Raw genomic sequence first — 23096 nt, 5'->3', positions numbered from 1 at the left:
ATGTCTTGGTCATAGGAGCATCAAAGCATAAACTCTGTGTGACTCTGGGAAATCCTACAATGATTTGAGAAGTCAAGCATTCAAATAAAGATAAATGTAAAATTAGGACTACTAGTGACACTTTTTGGGGTTATCACATTGATGCTTCAGGAATCTATCAAAAGGAAGATGAGGTAAAGGCAAGCTATAATGTCCCTGAACCAACCTCTGAAGATGACTTTAGTTCATTTTTGGGAATGTTCATCTTCCTTGACATGTTCTTTCACAAAAGGCAACACTTGTTGAACTGCTGCACAGCTTTCTCCATAAAGGGGCAACATGGAAGTGAACCCATTGACATACTGATATTTTTCAAAATGTTAAAGAAATTCCTGGAACACACAAGAGAGATGTGTTTCTCCTATCTTGCACCAAATTTCTGCAACACCCTTCCTTTTTCTCTGAAAAAGAATTCTGTATTTTTAGAAAGGGCCTTAAAGCATGGCTCTTTATCAGAGCAGGTGAGATTTAACATAGTTTGAGACTTTTGTTCACAATCCTGTCACCTTTTTGATTATTTTATCACTTTATTGTTTTAAGTTTGATTAATATTCTTTTTTTCACTGTTTTAATTTGTTTTATGATGAATATTTTGTTAGATTTATATTGTTTTATCTGTATTTCTTCATTTTTAAATGTACATTGCTTTGATTAATTTGTAAAGTAATGTGACTAAACAAATTTAATAAACTAAATGAAACTGACAGCAGACTGTGCTAATTCACTATAATGAACAGATTGTTGAAAGTTTTAGTAGCTTCCCTCTTGTCCATTCCCTTCCTAATAATTCCTAACATTCTGTTTGCTTTTTTGACCGCCACAGCACATTGAGCTAATGATTTCAATGAATTATCCACTATGATACCTAGATCTTTTTCCTGGGTGGTAACTCCTAATATGAAATCCAATATCGTGCAAATAAAGCATGGGTTATTTTTACCTATATGCATCACCTTGCACTTATCCACATAAATTTCATCTTCCATTTGGATGCCTAATCTTCCAGTCTTGCAAGGTCCTCCTGCAATTTATCACAATCTGCATATGAGTTAACTACTCTGAATAATTTTGTGTCATCTACAAATTTGATCACCTTACTCGTTGTATCCCTTTCCAGATCATTTATAAATATACTGAAAAGCACCAGTCCAAGTACAGATACCTGAGGCACTCCACTGTTTCCTTTTTCATTGTGAAAACTGACCATTTAATCCTGCTGTTTTCCTGTCTTTTAAACAGTTTATAATCCACAAAGGATATTGCCTCCTTATCCCATGACTTTTTAGTTTTCTAGAGGCCTCTCATGAAGTTCTCTGTCAAATGCCTTCTGAAACTCCAAATACACTACATTTATCGGTTCACCTTTATCCACTTGTTTATTAACCCCTTCAAAAAACTAGATTTGTGAGGCAAATTAGGTAAATCCATGCTGATTATGTTCCATTAAAACACATCTATCTATATATTCTGTCATTTTGTTCTTTAGAATAGGTTTCTACCATTTTTCCAGTACTGAATTCAGACTCACCCATCTGTAGTTTCCGGATCACTCCTGGAGCCCTTTTTTAAACATTGGGGTTTCATTGGCCACCCTCCAGGCTTCAGGTACCATGGAAGATTTTAAAGATAGGTTACACATTTTTACTAATAGTTCTGAAATTTTATTTTTGAGTTCTTTCAGAACTCTGGGTGTATACATTCCAGTCCAGGTGATTTGCTGCTCTTTAGTTTCTCAGTCTGGCCTACTACATTTTCCAAGTTCACGTGATTTGGTTGAATTCATCCAAATCATCACCCTTGAAAACAATCTCCAAATCTGGTATTTCCCCAAAATCCTCATTAGCAAACATGGAAGCAAATAATTTATTTAGTCTTTCCGCAATGGCCTTATATTCCTTAAGTGCCCCTTTAACCCCTTGATCATCTAATGCTCCAACTGACTCCCTCGCAGGTTTCCTGCTTCAAATATATTTTAAAACGTTTTTATTATGAGTCTTTGCCCTACGGCCAACTTTGTTTCAAATTCTCTTACCAATGTTTTACAATTATCTTGTCAATGCTTATGCTTTTTCCTATTTTCTTCAGATGGATCCGTCTTCCAATTTTTTAAGGAAGTTTTTTTTGGCTAAAATAGCCTCTTTCACCTGACCTTTTAACCATGCCGGTAATTGTTAATGCGTAGAATACATCTGGACTATGCTTCTAAGATGATATTTTTAAATAATATCCACATCTGTTGCACACTCCTTTCAGGTTCTTTTTTATTTTCCTCATTTTATCAAAGTTTCCCTATTGAAAGTTAAGTGTTAGAGCTGTAGATTTACTTATTGTCCCCCTTCCAATCATTAGTTCAAATTTGATCATGTTATGATCACTATTGCCAAATGGCCCCACCACCGTTCCTCTCTCAGCAAATCCTAATTTCTACTAAGATCTAAAATAGCTCCCTCTCTCAGTTTTCTTGAACCAATTTCTCCATGAAGCAATCATTTATTACATCCAGGAATTTTACCTCTCTAACTTGTGCTGATGTTACATTTACCCAGTCAGTATTGGGGTAATTGAAATCTCCATTTACCACTGCATTGCCAATTGGTAGCTTCCCTGATTTCTCTTAGCATTTCATCGTCTGTCCCATCATTTTGACAACTCATTTTTTTCTGGATTTTAAGTCCTATTGGATGTAAGGTTGGGGGTGTTCTTGGTTTATAAACAAAGTTTTTGTATAGTTTAATCTTATACCTGTGGGGGAGCACTTGAGAAGCACAGTTTTTTGAAAAAATTTATGGACACTTTTATAAGGACACAGTTTGGATGTTTTTGTCAGCTATGATTTTAAATACCTTGCACTAGCTTGGCTAAACTGCATTTACAGTTTTGCTTCAAGAATGTGACCTGGCTTTTTATCCTTTAAAGGATATTATATAATGGAGTTTATCCCCTTATTGTGGTTTTCTGTTCAGGTAAGTGTGCGGCACACTTTTTTCTTGGTCTTTTACTGCCAGTTTTTGGGGTTATATATGTTTGCTGGTATATCACTTGTCCTTGAATGTCCACAGTGAAACACTGTTGAGGTAATTTGCACTTTTTTGGCCACTTTCCCTTCAATAAATATCTTTATATTCACGTGACAGAAACAAAGTCATATTTTAAATGGAGCAAATGAAAGTCAAGCTTGGGTTAGGCCATTCAGCAGAGAGAGATTGCCAGAGCCATGGAAAATAGGGCATTCTGTAACAATGTCTGCAGTCTGTAAAGGGGCACCACATTTACAGGGGGCGGTGTTAGACAAATCCATTTGAAATATGTTGACTTAGAAGTCAACATGTCCAGCTCAAAGGCAGTTAGGATAGATTCAGGAGAATCAATCAAGACAGGAGCTGGATGGTGTTGCAGAAGGATTTGCAGTAATGTCCTTGAGCCTGCATGTCTTAGCATCCTCTCACTCTTTCCAGAAACACGCAGCAGAGAGAAACCTTCAGCGGCAGAGTGAAGGTGAGGCAAATGATTAATGACCGTTTTGACCAATTTTATTTTGTAAAAGCTGTAAACAAACATTTTTAAATAAAATAACTAAATAATGAGAGGGAGTTGGAACTGAAGGCACCATCTGCCTGGGAGGTCATGGTTAATCAACTGATGCAAATGTTAACCATGATAAACACTAATTGTTCATGAAAACCAACCAAACGTACTGGAACTTTTCAGATCTAAGCAGTCCCTGCCTTCTTCAGCTCAATACGGAGGGTCTCACTCAAGCTAAATGTGAAGTTGTCCAACTGACTGAATGGGACAGTACAAAAACTATAACAGAATAATCCAACATTTGGGAACAGTAAATGGATTGGGTGGGAGAGACAAATGGTATGTTTCTCCGTGCCAGCAGTCTGTAGTCAAAGTTGGACTCACTTTACAGAGTTTTTAACAGTTAAACCTCGGGGAGCAAGCTTTAAATAATTTGTCCAAGCCAAGTACAAAACATTTCCAAGTATAGTAAATTTAACTTACAAATTTAAACATTCAGATGATGATAAAATATTTTTGTACCATTTTATTTTTTAATTTTTCTCACATAGAACAATTTATCTTTCTCAGAATTTATGAAGGCTATATGATTTTCTGAATGGATTAGTTTAAGATGTTTACGGTTTCATATTCCAGAAACTGTTGTTTTTATATATGTTAGCTAGGTTGGCAAACCAACTGCTGAAAGTGCTCAGAATACCACTATATTTCAAACAAATCCATCAAAAAGCCAGATTTTCCTCTTTCTTCTCTGTTGCTTTCTAACCAATAAAAAGAACCAGTTAGTGAGCTCAAGAATTATACTACCTTTTAAGGATCTTGAGTTTGGATCTGAAATGTCCTGAATAAGGAAGACAAATCAGGACTGTTTTGGGAATTACATTTTCTCTATTTCTGTTAGCCTGGTTAAAAAAATAACAGCAAAGTAGTTGGGTAAAATGATACCTTTATGAGACTAACAAATGTACGGTGCAGTCTCCATGATCCACAGTCTGTCTGAACCCGCTAACACAGCCTTGATACTTCCCAACACTTCCATTCTGCAGTTCTCTAGTCTGAACTCCTAAGGTCCTTGGCTCAAAACTGGAAACATGTAAGTCCTACTGTAGCCCCATATGGATGCATGTATGCCTTCAGGCCTGGGCAGAGACAAAACCAGCATTAGCCCAGGTGATAGGAAAAAAAAAATACAGTAACCAAAGCAAAACAGAAACTGTAACTTCATGTTTATACCCAGTCACTGAAGCCCCTGAGCCAGCTCACAACTCCTGGCTCAGGGAAAATCAAGCACAGATCATATTCTAGCATTACAGCACAATCACTAAAACCTTTGGGCCTCACCTGCCATATTTCCGGGGCATTCGGGCTGAGAGAAAATTCAGTACAAAGCAGAGCTGTAGTCAGGTCATTTGGCACCTATGGCCAAGTGAAAAAATGCGCCCTCCTCTAAATACAACATAAAATAACCACGAGCTAGGAGACTGTTAAATGTAGGGGGCTTTAAAATCTATTTTTACTCTGTAGTTTCTTCCTGCTCCTTTGGGCTTCTAAGTCAATCAGAACCAATATGGGGATCCTGAAACCATGAGCCTTCTTTTCTTTATAAAAAATGTATAACTTGCTCCATTTACAATTCTAGCTGGAGTACAAAATTACATATTAAAGTTGATGAACATCAAAAGGTTCACAATAAATATTTATACATCCATACATCAAATATTGTTCACCAATAGGTTTCTAATGTTGGAATAATGAGCATGTAAATCGTTTTAGATGTATCTTATGAACAGATTAAGAGATTCAGAATAAGAATATCCAATGTACCTTATGTAGAGGCTTAACGGGCTTAACTGCCCGTTTAAGATTCTCTTTGAATATGTGGGAGCCAGTTGGATCCCTGGACACATGAACACCCACAGACTTTGCTTCTGCTTTATAGCAGGTGCAAACTCACCACCATAAAGCATACAAAGGAACTTCAAAATGAAATCCCAAGCATGTTGCTTTCCAGTTCCACCCTCCCCTTTAAAACCTTGCACTACCCACACCACCAGTCATACTCTTCCTATACACAATAATGAAAAAGAACTTGCAACATATTTGCATGCATTGCTGTGTTGCCAACTCTGCAAAACTGATGATTGAAACCTATATGGTATCATGTCTATGATAATGTGTGCTGGGTGTAGGCTTGGCCCTGAAAAAGCCATAAGTAAACTGAATTACAATTATAATACAGAAAGCCTCTCATACTCAAACAGCACTAACTGCCAGCATTCAAACAGTAACAACCCTACACATGAAATGACAACATTGCAAATATTACACCAGGTCCTAGAACACCAATGCGCCCCCTTCTATAAGGAAAACCAAATAAGCCAATCTGCTATAGATCCCTACAGAGAAACTACACTAGCAGAATACCTCATCTCGGTCATAGGTACAGAATACAGACTCAAATACAGAATAAAGAGACCATAAAGTATAAATAGAAACATGCAGAAAAAAACAGAACAGGAAACTGCAACAAGTCAGACTCTGTATATGCAGTGCAACAATAGAAAAACAGAATCATCACCATTTCTCATGAAACAAACAAAATCAAGAAATATAAAACAATCATAATAGTAAAACCATACTAAAAAGAGAAAAATATTTCAAATCAGCTGACACATCAAACACTCAAAAATTAAAATTAATAAGGATAAAAACATGTCCCCTGCTTTCCATACTTGGGAACTTTTGATTTCCAGATGTCATGATATATTTGTTGATTAGCAGGGGAAGAGTAGAAATTTTGAACACACACTTTTCCATGCTCAGTCTCACATACATATATGTATGCAAGCATACACACACACACACACTTCCAAGCTTAATCTCATATACACACACACACACGTACACTTGCTCTCTGCCATGTTCAATCACAATCACACACATACTCAATTACACATACTCTGCCAAAATTACATGTGTACACACTCACTGTTGCTCTCTGCCTTGCTCAATCCCACACACACACATACTAAAGGCTATCTGTTTTTGCCATGCACACACACACGCAGTCTCTCTCTGCCAATCACATACACAGAAATACACAAACATGCACAAGCTGACTCTCTCTGCCATGCTCAATCATACATACAGTCTCTCTACCCCACAGGCTCAAGCACACAACACACACATACTGTCTCTTTCTTACTTGCTTCTCCCCTCTCAAAGCACAATGAGCAGGAGTAGTGGCAGCAGCAGCCGCCCCTTTCAGCCTCACGGTTTACCAGACTTTTCCTCCTCCTAGCCTCGGGGCGCACTGCTTCTGCTGTTGCTCTTGAAGGAAGACAGATACTGCATCTTCAGGACCCGCTGCTTCTTCTGCTCCTGAATGTTGGGTGGAGGATGGCTGATGCAGCTTCTGTGGTCCTGCAGGCCACACTGTTCCAGTTGTAGTTGAACAAGGTAGGCCAATGCATCATCTTCCAGCTAGCAAGCTGTGCTTTCTGCTTCCGGTGATTATTCCCGCAGCCCTATTTGACTTCGCTGTTCCTGACTGCAGAAGAAGGGAATGCTGCACAGACAACCTCCACTGAGCAGCAGGGTTGGTATTTTTGTTATGATTTGTCTCCTCCTCCTATAAAGATAGCTCAGAGGGCAGGAGGGGACACCAAGAGCAGGCACAGAAGCTTATCTTCTTCTCTCCCCGGCAGCAGAACTCCTGAGGACCAAGGGCTATATCGGGAGAAAGAAAGGCATTTTTAAGCCACATCGTATGAGAGACTTGTGGTGCCCCATGGTGAATGGCACCTAAGATCATGACCATATCAGCCATAGCTATGGCTCTGATACAAAGCAAGTTATATCAGAGTTTGGGAACACAATCAACTAAAGTCACTGTGCCATACTCAAAGTACCTCTGTGCATTTAGGCTCGGGGAAAATCCAGTGCAAGAAAATTTTTCACTAGAATTTCTGAAAGAATTGACCAGAATTATTCACCATTTCCTCCACTTCCATTCGGCTGCTTTCCTCTAACTCACTTGATGATTTTTCCTTGGCCTCAGCATCCTTAAGAACATAAGAAATTGCCATACTGGGTCAGACCAAGGGTCCATCAAGCCCAGCATCCTGTTTCCAACAGAGGCCAAACTAGGCCACAAGAACCTGGCAATTACCCAAACACTAAGAAGATCCCATGCTACTGATGCAATTAATAGCAGAGGCCATTCTCTAAGTCAACTTGATTAATAGCAGTTAATGGACTTCTCCTCAAAGAACTTATCCAAACCTTTTTTAAACCCAGCTACACTAACTGCACTAACCATATCTTCTGGCAACAAATTCCAGAGCTTAATTGTGCATTGAGTGAAAAAGAATTTTCTTCTCTTAGTCTTAAATGTGCTACTTGCTAACTTCATGGAGTGCTCCCTAGTCTTTCTATTATACGAAAGTGTAAATATCTGATTCACATCTACTCGTTCAAGACCTCACATGATTTTAAAGACCTCTATCATATCCCCCCTCAGCTGTCTCTTCTCCAAGCTTAACAGCCCTGACCTCTTCAACCTTTCCTCATAGGGGAGCTGTTCCACCCCTGCATTCTCCTATCTAGGGCCCTTCAACGTCCTATTACATATGTTGAAGTTTATTATTTATTTATTTACATTTAATGTCGCTAATGCCTAGAATTGAAGCAACTCACAATAGTTATTTATTTATTTATTTACAGAAGTTAGCTGACTAAATGAATACTTAGGCATATATCTAACTTATTATCTGGATAAAATTTTTCCGGATACATTAGTGGCGTTCCAGGGAGGAGGAGTAAGTGGGAGGAGTTGAGTTAGCCAGCTTAGTACCTGATTCAATAAGGGTTTTTCCTATATAACACAAAATGAGAGAAAAGCCTTAATGAATCTGGCTCTTAGTTAGCTGGCTAACTGATATTCAGAATTAGCAGGATGACGTAGCTGGCTATGGGGTAGATTTTAAAAAGAAGCGTGTGGGTGTATATATGCGCGCGATTTTATAACATGCGTGCGCAGGCTCTCGCATGTTATAAAATCCGGGGTCGGCACACACAAGGGAGTGCACGATTGTGCACCTTGCGCGCGCCGAGCCCACTCCGAGCCACAGTGCCTTCCATTCCCTACCCCCCACCCCACCTTCTCTTACCTCCGCTGCCCTTCCCCCCCCCTACCTTTGATGATTTCTGGTTTTTATTGCAAAACTTACTTCAGCCCTGGGGCTGAAGTAAGCTGCGCGTGCCGACCCACTGCTAGCGCGATCCCTGGCACAGCGGCAAATATGGCCACTGTGCCAGGGGCCTCTGACCCTGCCCCGCCCCATCCCACCCACAGACCACCCCTTTAGTAAAGCCCCGGGACATACACGTATCCCGGGGTTTTACGCGCGTCGCCGGGCCTTTTGTAAATAGGCGCGTGCAAGCCCAGTTACGCGCGTAACCTTTTTAAAATCTGGCCCTAAGTCTGGTAGGGCCAAAGAGCTCTCCTACAGTTAGCTGGGTATAGTTAGCTGGCTAACTTTAAGATAGCCGGCTGTACAAAGTAGTGCAGCTGCACTTGGCTAACTTTGCTATTCAGACTGTCTCTGAGTAGGGACTTCTATCTGTTTAGTATTCCACCTGCTTTCTGTGTGAGATTGGAAGGTGGCCAATGTAACCCCGATATTTAAAAAGGGCTCCAGACATGCTCCAGGAAACCACAGGCTGGTGAGCTTGACTTCAGGGCCGGGAAATATCATGGAAACTATTATAAAGAATAAAATCACACAACATATAGATAGACATGAATTTTATGGGACACAGCCAGTATGGATTTACCCAACGAAAGTCTTACTTCACAAATCTGCTTCATTTTTTTTGAAGGGGTGAATAAACATGTGGACAAAGGTGAGCCAGTAGATGTGGTGTGTTTGGATTTCCAGAAGGTGTCTGACAAAGTCCCCCATGAGAGACTTCTAAGAAAACTAAAATGTCATGGGATAGGAGAAGATGTCCTTTTGTGGAGTGCAAGCTAATTAAAAGCCAGGAAACAAAGTAGAATTAAATGGTCTGTTTTCACAAAGGAAAATAGATTTGAATTGAGATTCAAAAAACACATAGCCGTGAAAACCAAAGAAGAATTCTACAAGCTCTTAATACTTAAGAGGCTAAAACCACTCCTAAACCAACCTGAATTCAGAACCATTCTTCAAACCCAAGCTTTGACTACTACAATTCACTACTAATAGGGCTATTCAAATCATCCACACACCCTCTACAACTACTACATAACGCCACAGCAAGAATACTCACAAATCACAAAAGGATCTGAATTCTGAACACATCACCCCAGTACTAAAGGATCTCCATTGGCTACCCATAGAGAAACACATAGAATACAAATTGCTTTCCATAATTCACAAAAACATAACAACGAAAACGAATGTCTAAATACTATATTCCAAAAACATATTTCACAGTGCAACACAAGATCAGCTAATAAGGCTCTGCTTACCATCCCAGTCAAAACTGCTAGCCTCACAACAGTTAGAGAAAGACCAGCTTTAATAACTGGATCTCGCCTATGGAACTCATTACCTGAAAACCTAAGGTTACAAAATGACACTAAACTATTCAAAAAAACAACTCAAAACATGGTTATTTCAACTAACTTACAAAGACGGCATTGGTTAATAAATTCCTCACAAACAATCGCAAGAACTGATTCATGAAGTCCAACCTCCCCCACACCCAAATACTGAACCACACCCCTTCCAGACCCACTGATCCACATTTCCCTCCTTCCCTCCATCTTCAAACTTCATTATACCCCTCCCAAATCCCTCCCTTTCCTCCCAACTATGCACGTCAAGATATGAAACCATTTTCACCTAAAATTCAGACAAGTAAAACATTAACAATGCTTAACATTAACTACTACTTACCATGCCTGTTAGTAAAGTTAAATGTTACCATGCTACCGTTAGTAGAGATAAATGTTAACAAAGTGTATCTGTTAATATATAATATTAATTGTTAAGACCTTTAATGTAAGAAGTTGTTATATTTGTAAACCGGTGTGAAGGCTTGTACCAAACTTCGCACACACAAATAAATAAATAAGGTAAACAGTGGAGTGCCTCAGGGATCTGTACTTGGACTGGTGCTTTTAAATTTATTTATAAATGATCTGGAAAGAGGTACGATGAGTGAGGTGATCAAATCTACAGATGACACAAAATTATTCAGAATATGTTAATCAAAAGCGGATTGTGATAAATTGCAGGAGGACCATGCGAGACATGACGATTGGACATCCATATAATAGATGAAATATAATATGGACAACTGCAAGGTGATACATATAGAGAAAAATAACCCAATTTGTAGCTGTACGATATTAGGTTCCATTTTAAGAGTTACCACCCAGAAGAAAGATCTGGTCATAGTTGATATTAAATTGAAATTGTTTGCTCGGTATGCTGTAGTGGTCAAAAAAGAAAACACAATGTTAGGAATTATTAGGAAGGGAATGGCAAATGGAGAATGTCATAATGCCAATCAGTGGTTAGACCACACCTTGAATACTGTGTGCAATTCTGGTCACCACATCTCAAATGATATAGTTGTACTGGAGAACGTACAGAGAAGGGAGACCAAAATGATAAAGGGCATGGAACGGTTCCCCTATGAGGAAAGGCTAAAGAGGTTAGGGCTGTTCAGCTTGGGGAAGAGAAGGCTGAGAGGAGATATGATAGAGGTCTACAAAATCATGAAACGACTTGAATGGGTATATGTGAATTGGCTATTTATTCTGTCGGATAATTTAAGTACTAGAGAGCACTCCATGAATTTAGCAAGTAGGACATTAAAACAAATCGGAGAAAATTCTCACACTCAACGCACAATTAAGCTCTGGAATTTGTTGCCAGAGAATGTGGTTAAGACAACTTGTATAGTTGGGTTTAAAAAAAAAGGTTTGGATACGTTCTTGGAGAAGTCCATAAACAGAAATTAATCAATAGGGAATACCACTGCTTTTTGCTGGCATTAGTAGCATAGAAACTGGTGAGAGCTTTAGTCTGCTTTCAAGGGTCAGCCATTAATTCAGATCAGACCCTTCCTCCTAAGCCTGTGTTTGTGGGGAAGGGACTGCTTTCTAGCTAAATTGCTTTTGGCATCAGACTCAGTGTATTGCAGGGGGCATTCAAGTCCTCGGTCTGATTTGAACCTGAAGGAGACAGCCAGAAGCACAAACTCTTGAGGAGAGATAAGGAAAAAGCTTAAATTAGTTAGCCATATCTGTTGTGTTTGTGGACCCTTGGGCCGGTTGGGACAGAGGATGGAGTGCTGTAGAGGTCCACAGCAAGTGTCCCAACCAGGAGGCGGTTCGGAGGCTCGGAGCAAGCTGAGAGACTGGACTATGGTGGAGTCCTATGCGACCAAGGACTCTGTTCCCACTGGGAGGACGGACGACGTTGGACCCTGGTGATAGAAGAATCTTCACCCTGGAGACCGGCACTCCCCCGGGAGGAGCCCTTAGGAGTCCAGCCGCTGGGACATTTGGAGATTCACCCTGGAAGCCGAAGTCCCCCCAGGAGGAGCCCGTAGGGACACGGCCGCTGGGACTTAGGCGACTCCCTGAAGGTGGAAGATGGTCTGGATGCAGGCGCCTCCTGCAGGTCGTGGGTTCCAGACGGCTGGAACCCACGACCTGCAGCCTGATACTTCACTTGGAAAACATATCCAGCGCAGTTCGCTGCTTCAACGGCGGGGGGGGGGGGGGATGATGTAAAGAGGATATATATTCAGACAACCAACAAGGATTGAATTGCACAGGCAGGGTAAACAAGCATGGGAGTAGCTTGCTTATTACGGCGGTTACTACCCCAAACCAATTAGCTAGTTACTTCACTTAGATGCAGCTTCAGCACTGCTCTCTACATCAATGGTGGGGATGGAAGGGAACTGGAACCAAAAAGTTACCAATAAGGGCCCTGACTTCAGCGGTCAGAGTAACAGATAAGTATGAAAACAATTAGGTGTGAAAGCTTGCTGGGCAGACTGGATGGGCCGTTCTTCTGCCGTCACTTCTATGTTTCTATGTTTCTATATTTAATATTGGGTACTTGACAGGTATTTGTGACCTGGATTGGTAACTGTTGTAGACAGGATACTGGGCTTGATGGACCCATAGTCTGACCCAGTATGGCATGTCTTATGGGAATCCCCACCCACCCACCCTGTATGCAGGAATTCTACCCTCAGAGCTCCATTTGCCTATGTTCTCTCACACGAATCTGGGAGAAGTAGTTTTTCTATAACCTGCACCTACTCTGGAGTATTTCCTTCTGTTACTCATACCTGCTCTTGGGTTCCCCAATTCCATTCTGGGGAACATCTACTTAAATACCCAATTCACTAATGGTTTTTCCCATAGACACAAAATCTGAGAAAAGCCTTAATGACTCTAGCCCTAAGTGTGGTGAGGGGGGACACCTTATCACATGGGACTACTAAAAGCCCTTCCTTAGGCAATGTAACAGGAGAGGGAAATAAAGGGTTGAGTGTAAGGGAAAGAGTATACATCCTCTCTGTCCCCATTCCTTTCATAGAAACATAGAACATAACAGCAGATAAAAGCCACTCAGTTCAACCAATTTTCCATCTACATCACCTGCTCAGCTTTATAATCCCTTCCTCCCCGTCAGACATCTACTATGCTTGTTCCATGCTCTCTTAAATTCAGATACTGTCCTTGTACCCACTACTTCCATAGGGAAGCTGTTCCATGCATCCACCACCCTTTCTGTAAAGAAATATTTCCTTAGATTACTCCTGAGTCTAACCTCTTTCACCCTCAACCCATGACTCCTCGTTCCAGAGTTTCCTTTCTATTGAAAGAGGCCTGCCTTCTGTGCATTTATTTCTTGGAGGTATTTAAATTTCTCTATCATATTTCCCCTTTCCCTGCTGTCCTCTTGTATATATATGCTGAGATCTTTAAATCTGTTGCCATATGCTTTATTATGTAGACTGTTGAAAGTTTTAGTAGCTTCCCTCTTGACCATCTCCATCTGGTTTATATCCAGAACTGTACACAGTACTCCAAATGAACTCTCAAAGACTTATACAGAAGCACTATCACAACTCCTTTCTTGGTGGCTATTCCTCTCCCTAGGCACCAAAGCATTCTTCTGGATTTTGCCATTGCCTTATCTACCCATTTTGCTCCTTTTGGTTTATGCAATCCAAATGTATTACCATGCATTTTTTGGCATTAAATCTTAGCTGCCAAATTCTAGCCCCTTTCTCAAGCTTCCCTAAAGCCCTCCTCATATTCCACATCTTCCATGGTGTTTACCTAGTTGCAAATGTTGATATCATCCACAAGGGCATCGGCATTGATGGTACTGCCCTAAAGTGATCTGAATCAGAATGTAATCGATTACATGGGCCAACAGAACACAATCAGTTACATGGCACAATAAACTAAACTGCCCTATACAGCTCATCTGTGGCATGCCTCAGAGCTTGATCCTCTCCCTGATACTTTTCAAAATCTACATGTGTCCTATCTGCAACTTCATCTACTCCTTCAATATACAGTGCCACCTATTTGCAGACGGCATATAACTGCATCAAAATGGGATCTAGCCAAACTTCATCCATTACCAATTTCAATAACTGTCTTACAGAGGTGGCTCAACGGCTTAGTAAATACAACTAAACCCATCTAAATCAGAACTCCTCTGATTCAGCAGCCAAGGTCACCCCCTAAAAATTGCTTCCCTCACTAGCAGGTACCAGCTTATATCCTAAGGAAGCAGTATGAAGTCTAAACATTCAATTTGACCAAAATCACACAATGGAACCCCAGATTTTGAAAGTAGCAAAGTTTTCCTTCATGCATCTGTATCAGATTTGCCAATTATGGAATTTCTTTGATAAACACCATCTTGCTTCTGCAATCCATGTGTTAATCATCAGCCTAACAGATTACTGCAAATCTCTATACAACGACATCTCTCAACACAGCTTGAAGCTCTTCCAGCTCCTACAAAACACTACCACATGAATTTTTGTAGGTGCAAAAGCAACTGATCATATCAAGCCTATTCTATATCTTCACTGGCTCCGAGTAAAAAAACAGAATAAAATTTAACACTCTCTGCTTTGTCTACAAATGCTTGAATAAATAGGCCCCTGGTTACCTTTAACTTCTTTTCCCTTAAACACCCTTTCATCCCCTCACTGACCCCCATCTGTCCCCTACTATATTACACAATCCTGATCAAGGACTTTCCTCATTTCACACGTATCAGTCCCACCCTGCCTCACCCCCATTCTTCTACTCAGCCTGTCTTCATCACTACCTGCTGTACCTCCAAACCGCATACTGAAAGGATCATATACCCCAGGGCCACTGAAAACTGCTGTTGAGCCCAGAAGAAAGAAAAATACTCAGGACTCCAAAAACAGTCAAACACACTAATCTAGTTCTGCTAACCTCCTCATTATTGCCAGACTCCCAAGGAAACTACTCCAGTAAATCACCCTTACTGTAATCCTCATTCCAATTATCAGAGAACCTCCAGTAAAATGAGGTTTCAACATAGACATTGTTGAGGCAGTAACATAATAAACATGTAATTAAATTACAATTATGCATCGGTTTCAGTTTTTGTATTTAAGTAATAACTTTCTTGGGCCAGGACATTTAATAACAGCTAATGCCCAGCCTGGAGGAAAAGTTCAAGGCCTGTAACCCAGAAACTGACCACAAATGCTCTGTCGTGAGGGGATTATAATTTGACACAACATTCCAAACAGTCAAAATCAGTGAAGATAGGTATGTATAAGGAATTAATGTCCTGTGTTCCAACCAATCAAATGATTTGCAATTTACTGTAAAGGGTAATCTTGTTGTGATTGGATGGTATTTGTTATTGTATGTTATTATTGTAAACCGCCTTGGTCAGCTTGCTGTTAGTGTGGTATAAAAATGTAAGAAATAAGTAAAAAAAAATAAAATAAATAACTGAGCATTCTGCTTAGCACATAACTGATTTTACTATGCAGTCCCTCTTAGGAAAAATGCATTTTCTTAATAAAGAAATTATGTTATAATATAGCTCATTTCAATTAAGCTCAAAGAAACAGCTATGTTTTACATTTCAAGCTTCTTCACATTGCTTTTGCTTTAGCTACCACCACCACCAGATGTGTGTTTAGCAAAACGGAAGTTAAACACTGCTGGAATGGAGGGTTTATATTTATCTGAGTCATAAATTAAGTCAGCATTGTTAAATAAAATGGTTCTGTTTATGTCAGGCTGTCATGGTCGTACAGGCTGGATAAGGGCAAATCCCCGGCAGGAGCAGCGCGGGTCTCACTCGCAGAGCAGGGCAGGGTCTTCTGCCTACCTGGTCACCTCTAATTTAGGATGAGCGCGCAGATTATGATGGCTGGCAGGACTTTGCTATCAGGGCACTCAAGGCAGTGGCAAAGGCAAGCAATGATCAGGGCTGGAGAGGTCAAGCAGAAGCAATGTCTAAGGTCAGGCTGAGCCAGGAACAAAATGTCAGTTCGAAGGCCAGGAATGGCAGGCAAGCAGGACCTGGGACAGGTGAGGAGTTAGGGGCGGACCAAGGTGGGAAACAAGGCAGACAAGGAGACAGTAACTGGAACAAAGCACGGACAGAGTACTAGACAAGGCAAGTATGGAACAGGGGTGCAAGGCAAAGCGAAGGCAAGACAAAGTAAGATACCAGAAGGCCATTGGGAGGCCAAGCAAGCAGGAACTAGGAACAAGAGCAAGGCACATGCAGAAAGGCCACTAGGAGGCCCCATAGGAGCTAGGGAAACAGACAGGAGGGCTGGTGGAAGGCCTCAAAGGAGCCAGGAACAAGGACAAGGCAAGATAAAGCGCAAGGGAGACCACAGAAAGGAGCTAAGAGACTCTGTGCTGAGGCAGGGAGCAGTGAGTGAGGGATGGTTTTATAGGGCTTGGCTTGCTACAACCTGCGGCCTTCAAGCATGGAGGACTGAGTGTGGCCCATTAAGAGCCCTTGCTGGCATGGGGGCCACCCAGCAGCCAGTACTGTTACATGGATGGAGCCTACAAAAAAGTGTTTTGTTGCTCAATTTAGGATTTGTTGTTTTATTTGGATTTTTTTTGTGTTTTGCATTTTGATTCTATATTTTTATTCTTTTGTGACTTTTTGATTTGTATGTTTAGGAACTGTTTTTATAACATTGCTTGCACGCTGTTTATTGATCACAATGTCTGTAAATCACCTTGTGTAGGCATACTTTAAAAACAGTAAATTCAATACATTAAAAGTTTTGAGAACCAGAAAGTATTCAGTGGGATTGCATAACTATGCTGCTGTTTTCCATGACTCACAGGATTATCTGAGCAGCTCTCCTTTAAGGGAAAGCAAAGAAAAGACTGAGTAGTCCAGTCCTTTTAATTTTCTGAACAGAGCGGAACAGCGCGCAGAATTCTGGCAGTCTGGAGTTGTGTCTTTCATACTTGTTTCTCCATTTGCTGTCTCCTGTCCAGCTTTGTCTGATAAGCATAGTGAGTCTCTTGAAACTGATAAAGGAACCTTAACATTGCTCCTGCTAAAATCTCAAAAAACTTTTTATGTAAAAAAATCATTTCACTTGAGAAATTTCTAAGCCCAATGAAAAGGCCATCTAGTTACTCATATCTCGAATAAAAACATGCAACACTGGAGAGAAATCAAAGGCTGTTAAAACAAACTGATATATGCTAAATGTTTCTCCACTGGATACCTTTATTCTAGAAACTGGTTCATAAAATACCACACTGACCTACTTTGAGAAATATTTCAAAGTATAGGTACAGCAAGAATGTTTAGTATAACAAGCAAAGAACTCAACACCCCATGGATACAGTGTCAGGTTTTACTACAACCTAATGTAGAAAAAAAAAAAAAAAAAAAAGACCATTATCAGATAATCTGTCAAAATTTCCATGAAAAATTTAAAGTGTGGACTGAAGCTAACCAACCTATAACACAGAACCAAAATGCAAAGGCTCAGAGATGTAATCAATAAGATAGAACAGAACACTTCATTAATCAAAAAGGAGCAGATAATATAGAGTTTCAGGACAAATCTCTGGTCAGCTTAAAAAAAAAAACCCTGTATGCCAATTCCCCACTCTCTTCCCCTCCTTGCCCCAATAGCAGCTAAATCTAGATTTAATGGTTGTAAAATCAGGCAGCCACTGAGGAACTCCTGAGATTGGGTGAGGACTTGGGTGTCTTATTTATTTATTTATGTATTTATTTGAATTTCTATACCGATTTTAGCAGGGACATCATATCGGTTTACATCAAAAACAAAGATTGGAAATTACATAAAACAGGGTGGTGGGGATGGGAGAGATAGGAACTATGAAGAGCGTAGATTAGGAAGTACATAGGAATCAGGCTACTCAGAAACAAATAAGAGCCACAAAAGTTCATATTGAGCATAAAATTTGTAAACAAAGGAACTTTGTACAAAGGTTTCAGGGTGATTTTTGTATGAGAGGGTTCAGATATGTTTGCATGGAGGTGAATAGGGTGATATTATTCTTGGTAGGCATGTTTGAATAGCCAGGTTTTCAGATTGGCTCTGAATTTAGAGGTGCAAGTCTCGAGCCTGAGATTAGGGTTAGAGAATTCCAGAGAGTGGGTCCAGCAATAGATAGGGCTCGTTCCCTTGTGGAGGTAAGGTGTGCTTTTTTTTTTTAGTGAGGGTATATGGAGGGTTCCATTTCTGGAGGCTCTGGTGGATTTGTTAGATCGTAAGCGGCAGAATGGTTCGATGAGCCAGTTTGAATTGTGTGTGTGTATAGCTTTGTGGGTCAATATTAGGGTTTTGTATACGATGCGAGAAGGGATTGGAAGCCAGTGCAAGTTCTTGAGGAGGGGTGTAATATGGTCATATTTGCGGGCATTTGAGATGGTTCTCGCTACTGCATTCTGCAGCATTTGGAGTGGTTTTATTATAGAGTAGGGGAGGCCAAGGAAGAGGGAGTTACAGTAGTCCATTTTAGCTGTGAGGGTGGCCTGGATGACGGTGCGAAAATCACTGGCATGGAGTATGGGTTTTAGTTTCTTCATTACATTGAGTTTGAAGAAACCTTCCTTGAGGATCAGATTGATATGTTTTTTTAGGTTCAGTTGTTGGTCTATCTGAACACCAGTGTTTCGTGCACCAGTCTGCATTATGAAAGTATCATAGGCGGGTTCATTTGTGATGACTGGTTTGGGGGGTGATTGTTGGGAGATGAGTAATAGTTCAGTTTTTGAAGCGTTTAGAGCTAGGTGAAGGTCGGAGAGGAGAGCATTGATGGAAGCAAGACAATTTTTCCAGTGATCCAATGCGTTTGTCAGGGTATCCTGGATGGGTAGGATGATTTGCACATCATCGGCGTAGAGAAAGAATTTGAGGCCGAGGTAGGATAGGTGTTGGCAGACGGGGGGTCAGGGTATATGTTAAAGAGGGTGGAGGAGAGGGAAGAGCCTTGGGGGACTCCCTGGGAGAGAGCATGATGGGTGGATTCTGAGTTGCCTATTTTAACTGAGAATTTTCTGTTGGTGAGATATGAAGTGAACCAGTGGAATGCTGTGCCTGAGAGGCCTATGTGGGCTAGATGGGTGAGGAGGTGCTTATGGCTTATAGTATCAAAGGCAGCGGATATGTCCAAGAGGGCTAGTATGTAGCAGGTTCCTTGGTCCATGCCTCTGAGAAGGAAATCAGTGAGGGAGAGGAGGATGGTTTCTGTGTTAAGGTGCTTGTGGAAACCGAATTGGGAATCGTGCAGAATCTTGTTTTCCTCCAGATAGTCTTTAGTTGATTGTTTACAATCCTTTCCATAATTTTTGAAATAAATGGGAGGTTAGAAATGGGGCGAAAGTTGGCTGGGTCCTCTGGGTTCAAGGATGGTTTTTTTTTAGGAGGGGTTTGACTGCGCGTGCTTAAGAGAGTCAGGGGACAATGCCAGATGAGAGGGAGCAAATTGATGATGTCAGCCAGAGGTTTGGCTATGGTGTCAGGTATTGTGAGGAGGGCTTTGGTGGGGACCGTGTCCAGAGGGATGGGTGGCTGGTCTAATCTTTTAAGGATTGAGGCTATTTCCATGGCGGATGTGGGGTCGAGTGAGTTGAGGGATGCAGCAGTAGGGCATGGGCCGAGGGAGAGGGGTTGAGGGTCTGGGATGAATCTGAGAAGGATATTTGCTATTTTGTTGTGAAAGTATAGTGCCAATTCTTCGCATTTGCTGCCTGCCTCTTTGTCTGGGATGACTGGAGGGGTTGGCTTTGTAAGTTCAGTGACATAGGAGAAAAGGACTTTTGGGTTGTACATGTAGTCGTGAATTTTTTTGGCATGGAAATCACGTTTGGCATTGAGGGTGGAGGTTCTGTACTGATACAGTGCTGATTTAAATGAGGAAGTCTTATGGGGCGATGGGTCTTTACGCCAAGCTCTTTCCTTTTGTCTGAGATTGTTTTTCAAGCATTTTAGGTCAGTTGTGTACCAAGGTTTTAGGTTTTTGGTGGAGGAGTTAAGATCGTGTGTGGTAATGGGGCATAGTTTATTCGCAATGTTGAGGGTGAGGGCATTTCAAGAGTTTATTGCATCATCAGGATTGGGTAAGGCTTTAGACAGGGCCGAGCTAAGGTCCTCGCTGGGGCAGGATTTTCTGAAGGTGATGGTGTTGATGGCGGGCGGATGCGATATGGGAGACTTGATGGAGAGGGAGGTTTTGATGAGGGTGGTCAGACCAGGGGATAGGGGTGCATGAGGGGGTATTAGGGGAGTTGATAAGAGAATTGATGAATAACAGGTCAAGCATGTGGCCTGCTTTGTGGGTGGAGGAGGAGATGATTTGCTTGTAACCAATGGCATCAAGTGAGTTTAGAAAGGCTTCGCAGGATGAGGAGAGGGGGGAGGCATCGACGTGGAGGTTAAAGTCTCCTAGAATGATGGCTGGAAGATCAATATTGATGTGGTCATTGAATTCGATCAGGGGGGAAGGGTTTAGCTCTAGAAGGCTGGGGGGGGGGGCATAGACAAGGCAGATTTATAGAGTTTGAGATTTGTAGAGCCCTATCTTGAGTCTGTGGGGTGGTTCAATGTTGATGGGCTTGAGGTTTAAATGCTTCTTAACTGCTAGGAGGAGACCTCCACCTCGTTTCTTGGGTCTGGGGGTGTTGTAGATGTCGTAGATGTGGTTAGGGAGTTGATTGAGGAGAGCAATGTCAGAGGTCTTGAGCCAGGTTTCTGTTATGGCGCAAACATCTGGCTTACTATCGGTTAAAAGGTCATCGAGGATGATGGTTTTTTTGGATAACGATTGAGCGTTGAAGAGGATTATGGAGAGGGTTGCGAGTCCTATGAATTGGGTGATTGGGGAGATGAGGATGGGGAGAAGGGACTTATGATGAACGGGAGCATACTGATAGGGGGGGAAAGGGGAGGTCTGCGGGAAGGGAAGTGTATGCAGGGGATTGGGAAGCTTAAGTAGCTTGTCATTATGGGGATGTGGGGTGTGCGACAAGGGGGAAGGGTGAAGTTGTCTGTAGAGTTTAACCGCGGAAGGAAGGAATCCCCGTGGGGGTGGGGGGAGCAGATGAATGGCTGGGTGGAGGTACAGATGTTGTGGAAAATTAAGCTGTACAGTGGATATTGAGATCAAATACAAGGTAAAAACAGTAGATAAATTACATACAATACTACTGCGCAGGCACTAGATCAGTGGTTCTCAACCCTGTCCTAGGGACCCCCCCAGCCAGTCGGGTTTTCATGATATCCACAATGAATATGCATGAGAGAAAATTTGCATACACTGCCTCCATAACATGCAAATTTTCTCTCATGCATATTCATTGTGGATATCATGAAAATCCGACTGGCTGGGGGGTCCCCAGGATAGGGTTGAGAACAACTGCACTAGATGGTCAAGAGTCAGGCTTCCAGAAGATGGGCAAGTTGGGCAGTTCCGGAGGCAGTAAGTGAATAAGCAGTCAGGAAGAAAGGATGGCGGCGGTGTTGCATATAGATTTGTTAGCTTTGGTAGTCCAGTGTTGGATGAGCTTGATGGGGGCCGCAGAGAAATAAAAGGCAGGCAGGGGAGCACAAAGGGGTGCACTAAGGGGCAGGCCCCTTTGGTTGCACCCCTTCGGTGCGCGGCGCAAGGCGCCTTAGGGCAGCTTTTAAATCTCCGTTTCGTCGCGCTTGGGTGACCTCAGGGGGGCGGGCTCACCGGCAGAGGCAGTCGCAGGTTGGGTTCAGCGGCGGCAGAGGAGGGCTTGAAGGCAGCGTGGTCGGCCCGCTATGGCGCTCCTGATCCCGGTGGATCAGCGCCGATCGCGCGGAGCTCTGCCTCCCACGAGTAGGGCAAGGCAGCGGGCCGGGTAAGAGCCCTTGCTGGTTTGTAAGGTGCATGTCAAGCACGTTGGTTAATAGGTCTCACTGCTAATAATAGCACGCCTATGGCCAATATGGCCATGGCATAGGCACCATAGTGCTGCCATGTGCCAACGAGAGCAGTGTGCCTGGAGGTCCTCAGCAAGAGAAAAAGCAGCGCGGCCCTATCGAAACAGACAGCATGGGCAGCACAGCCTTAGTAAGTGGAAAAGCAGCACGGCCCCGCCAGACTCAGCAGTATTGTCAGCGGGGTTGCACTACTTTTCCACTTACTAAGGCAGCACTTGCCATGCTGCTTCGTTGGAGAAGGAGGTGCACACCCTGCCGGAAGTAGCCCAATGCTAGAGCTGGTTCATCCCCGTGGCCGGAAGTCATTCCCTTGGCCACAGGGGATAAGAAAGAGACTGCTGCTATCTGTTAAGTCAAGGAGGACGTGAGGGAGAGAGAACATGTGTGCTTATGTGTGGGGGAGTGAGAGATAGCATGTGTGTGCACAACTACCCCAGGTACTCTCTGCCTGCTAATTCATGATAATTTCAGGGCATCTGGAAATCAAAAGTTCCAAGGTATGGATAATGGGGAATTTTTAATTATTGGGTGTTATTTGACGTGCCTGTTTTGAAATATTTTATTGATGTTTGGAAGATGAGTTTGTTTATTGAATGTTATTCCATTTATTAATTGTTTTGAATTATTCTTTTTATTGGTATGGTTTTACTAATTTTGTTTTTTGAAGAATGGTAATATGTCTGTTTTTTACATTGTTGCAGTGCATACAGAATTTGGCTTGTTGCAGTTTCCAGTGTAATTTTTGTCTGTACATTTCTGTTTATACTGTACAGTCTCTTTATTCTGTATTTGAGGATCTATCTGTTGCCCGTCCCAGCCGCGTGGGTGTCGCGACCGGGCCTGCTCACCTCGCGATGCCATCAACTAGCTCCGGTCTCGCCACTGCTGCCAGCTCCCACCGTCCCTGTCGCTCACCACGGCCCTCTCCAGCTTCCTCCACGCCGCAGGCGGAGCTCCCATCGGGGCTCCACGTCTTCAGCCGCTTCGGCCATGCCCCTAGGCGTGCACAC

The 23096-nt window shown here is 42.1% G+C and overlaps 1 protein-coding gene across 13 annotated transcripts in view; it reads right to left on the bottom strand.

Moving 5' to 3' along the window:
* Window positions 1–23096, bottom strand: part of VEPH1 (ventricular zone expressed PH domain containing 1) — a 371196-nt gene that overhangs the window by 225784 nt on the left and 122316 nt on the right. Inside the window, exon 7 of one of the 13 annotated variants that reach the window (XM_029615402.1) lies at window positions 4512–4703. The exons of 11 other annotated variants lie outside the window; for them this stretch is intronic. In XM_029615402.1, coding sequence (XP_029471262.1) covers window positions 4698–4703 — 6 coding nt within the window. In that variant the 3' untranslated portion in view covers window positions 4512–4697. Of the gene's footprint in view, window positions 1–4511; window positions 4704–6858; window positions 7294–23096 lie in introns of those variants that run through there. One more of the 13 variants, XM_029615401.1, reaches the window with a different exon arrangement.

The sequence above is a fragment of the Rhinatrema bivittatum genome, chromosome 9 (genome assembly GCF_901001135.1).
Source record: "Rhinatrema bivittatum chromosome 9, aRhiBiv1.1, whole genome shotgun sequence".
Taxonomy (NCBI): domain Eukaryota; kingdom Metazoa; phylum Chordata; class Amphibia; order Gymnophiona; family Rhinatrematidae; genus Rhinatrema; species Rhinatrema bivittatum.
Note: the sequence above shows the minus strand (reverse complement) of the source record. Positions and strands in the feature narration are given on the sequence as shown.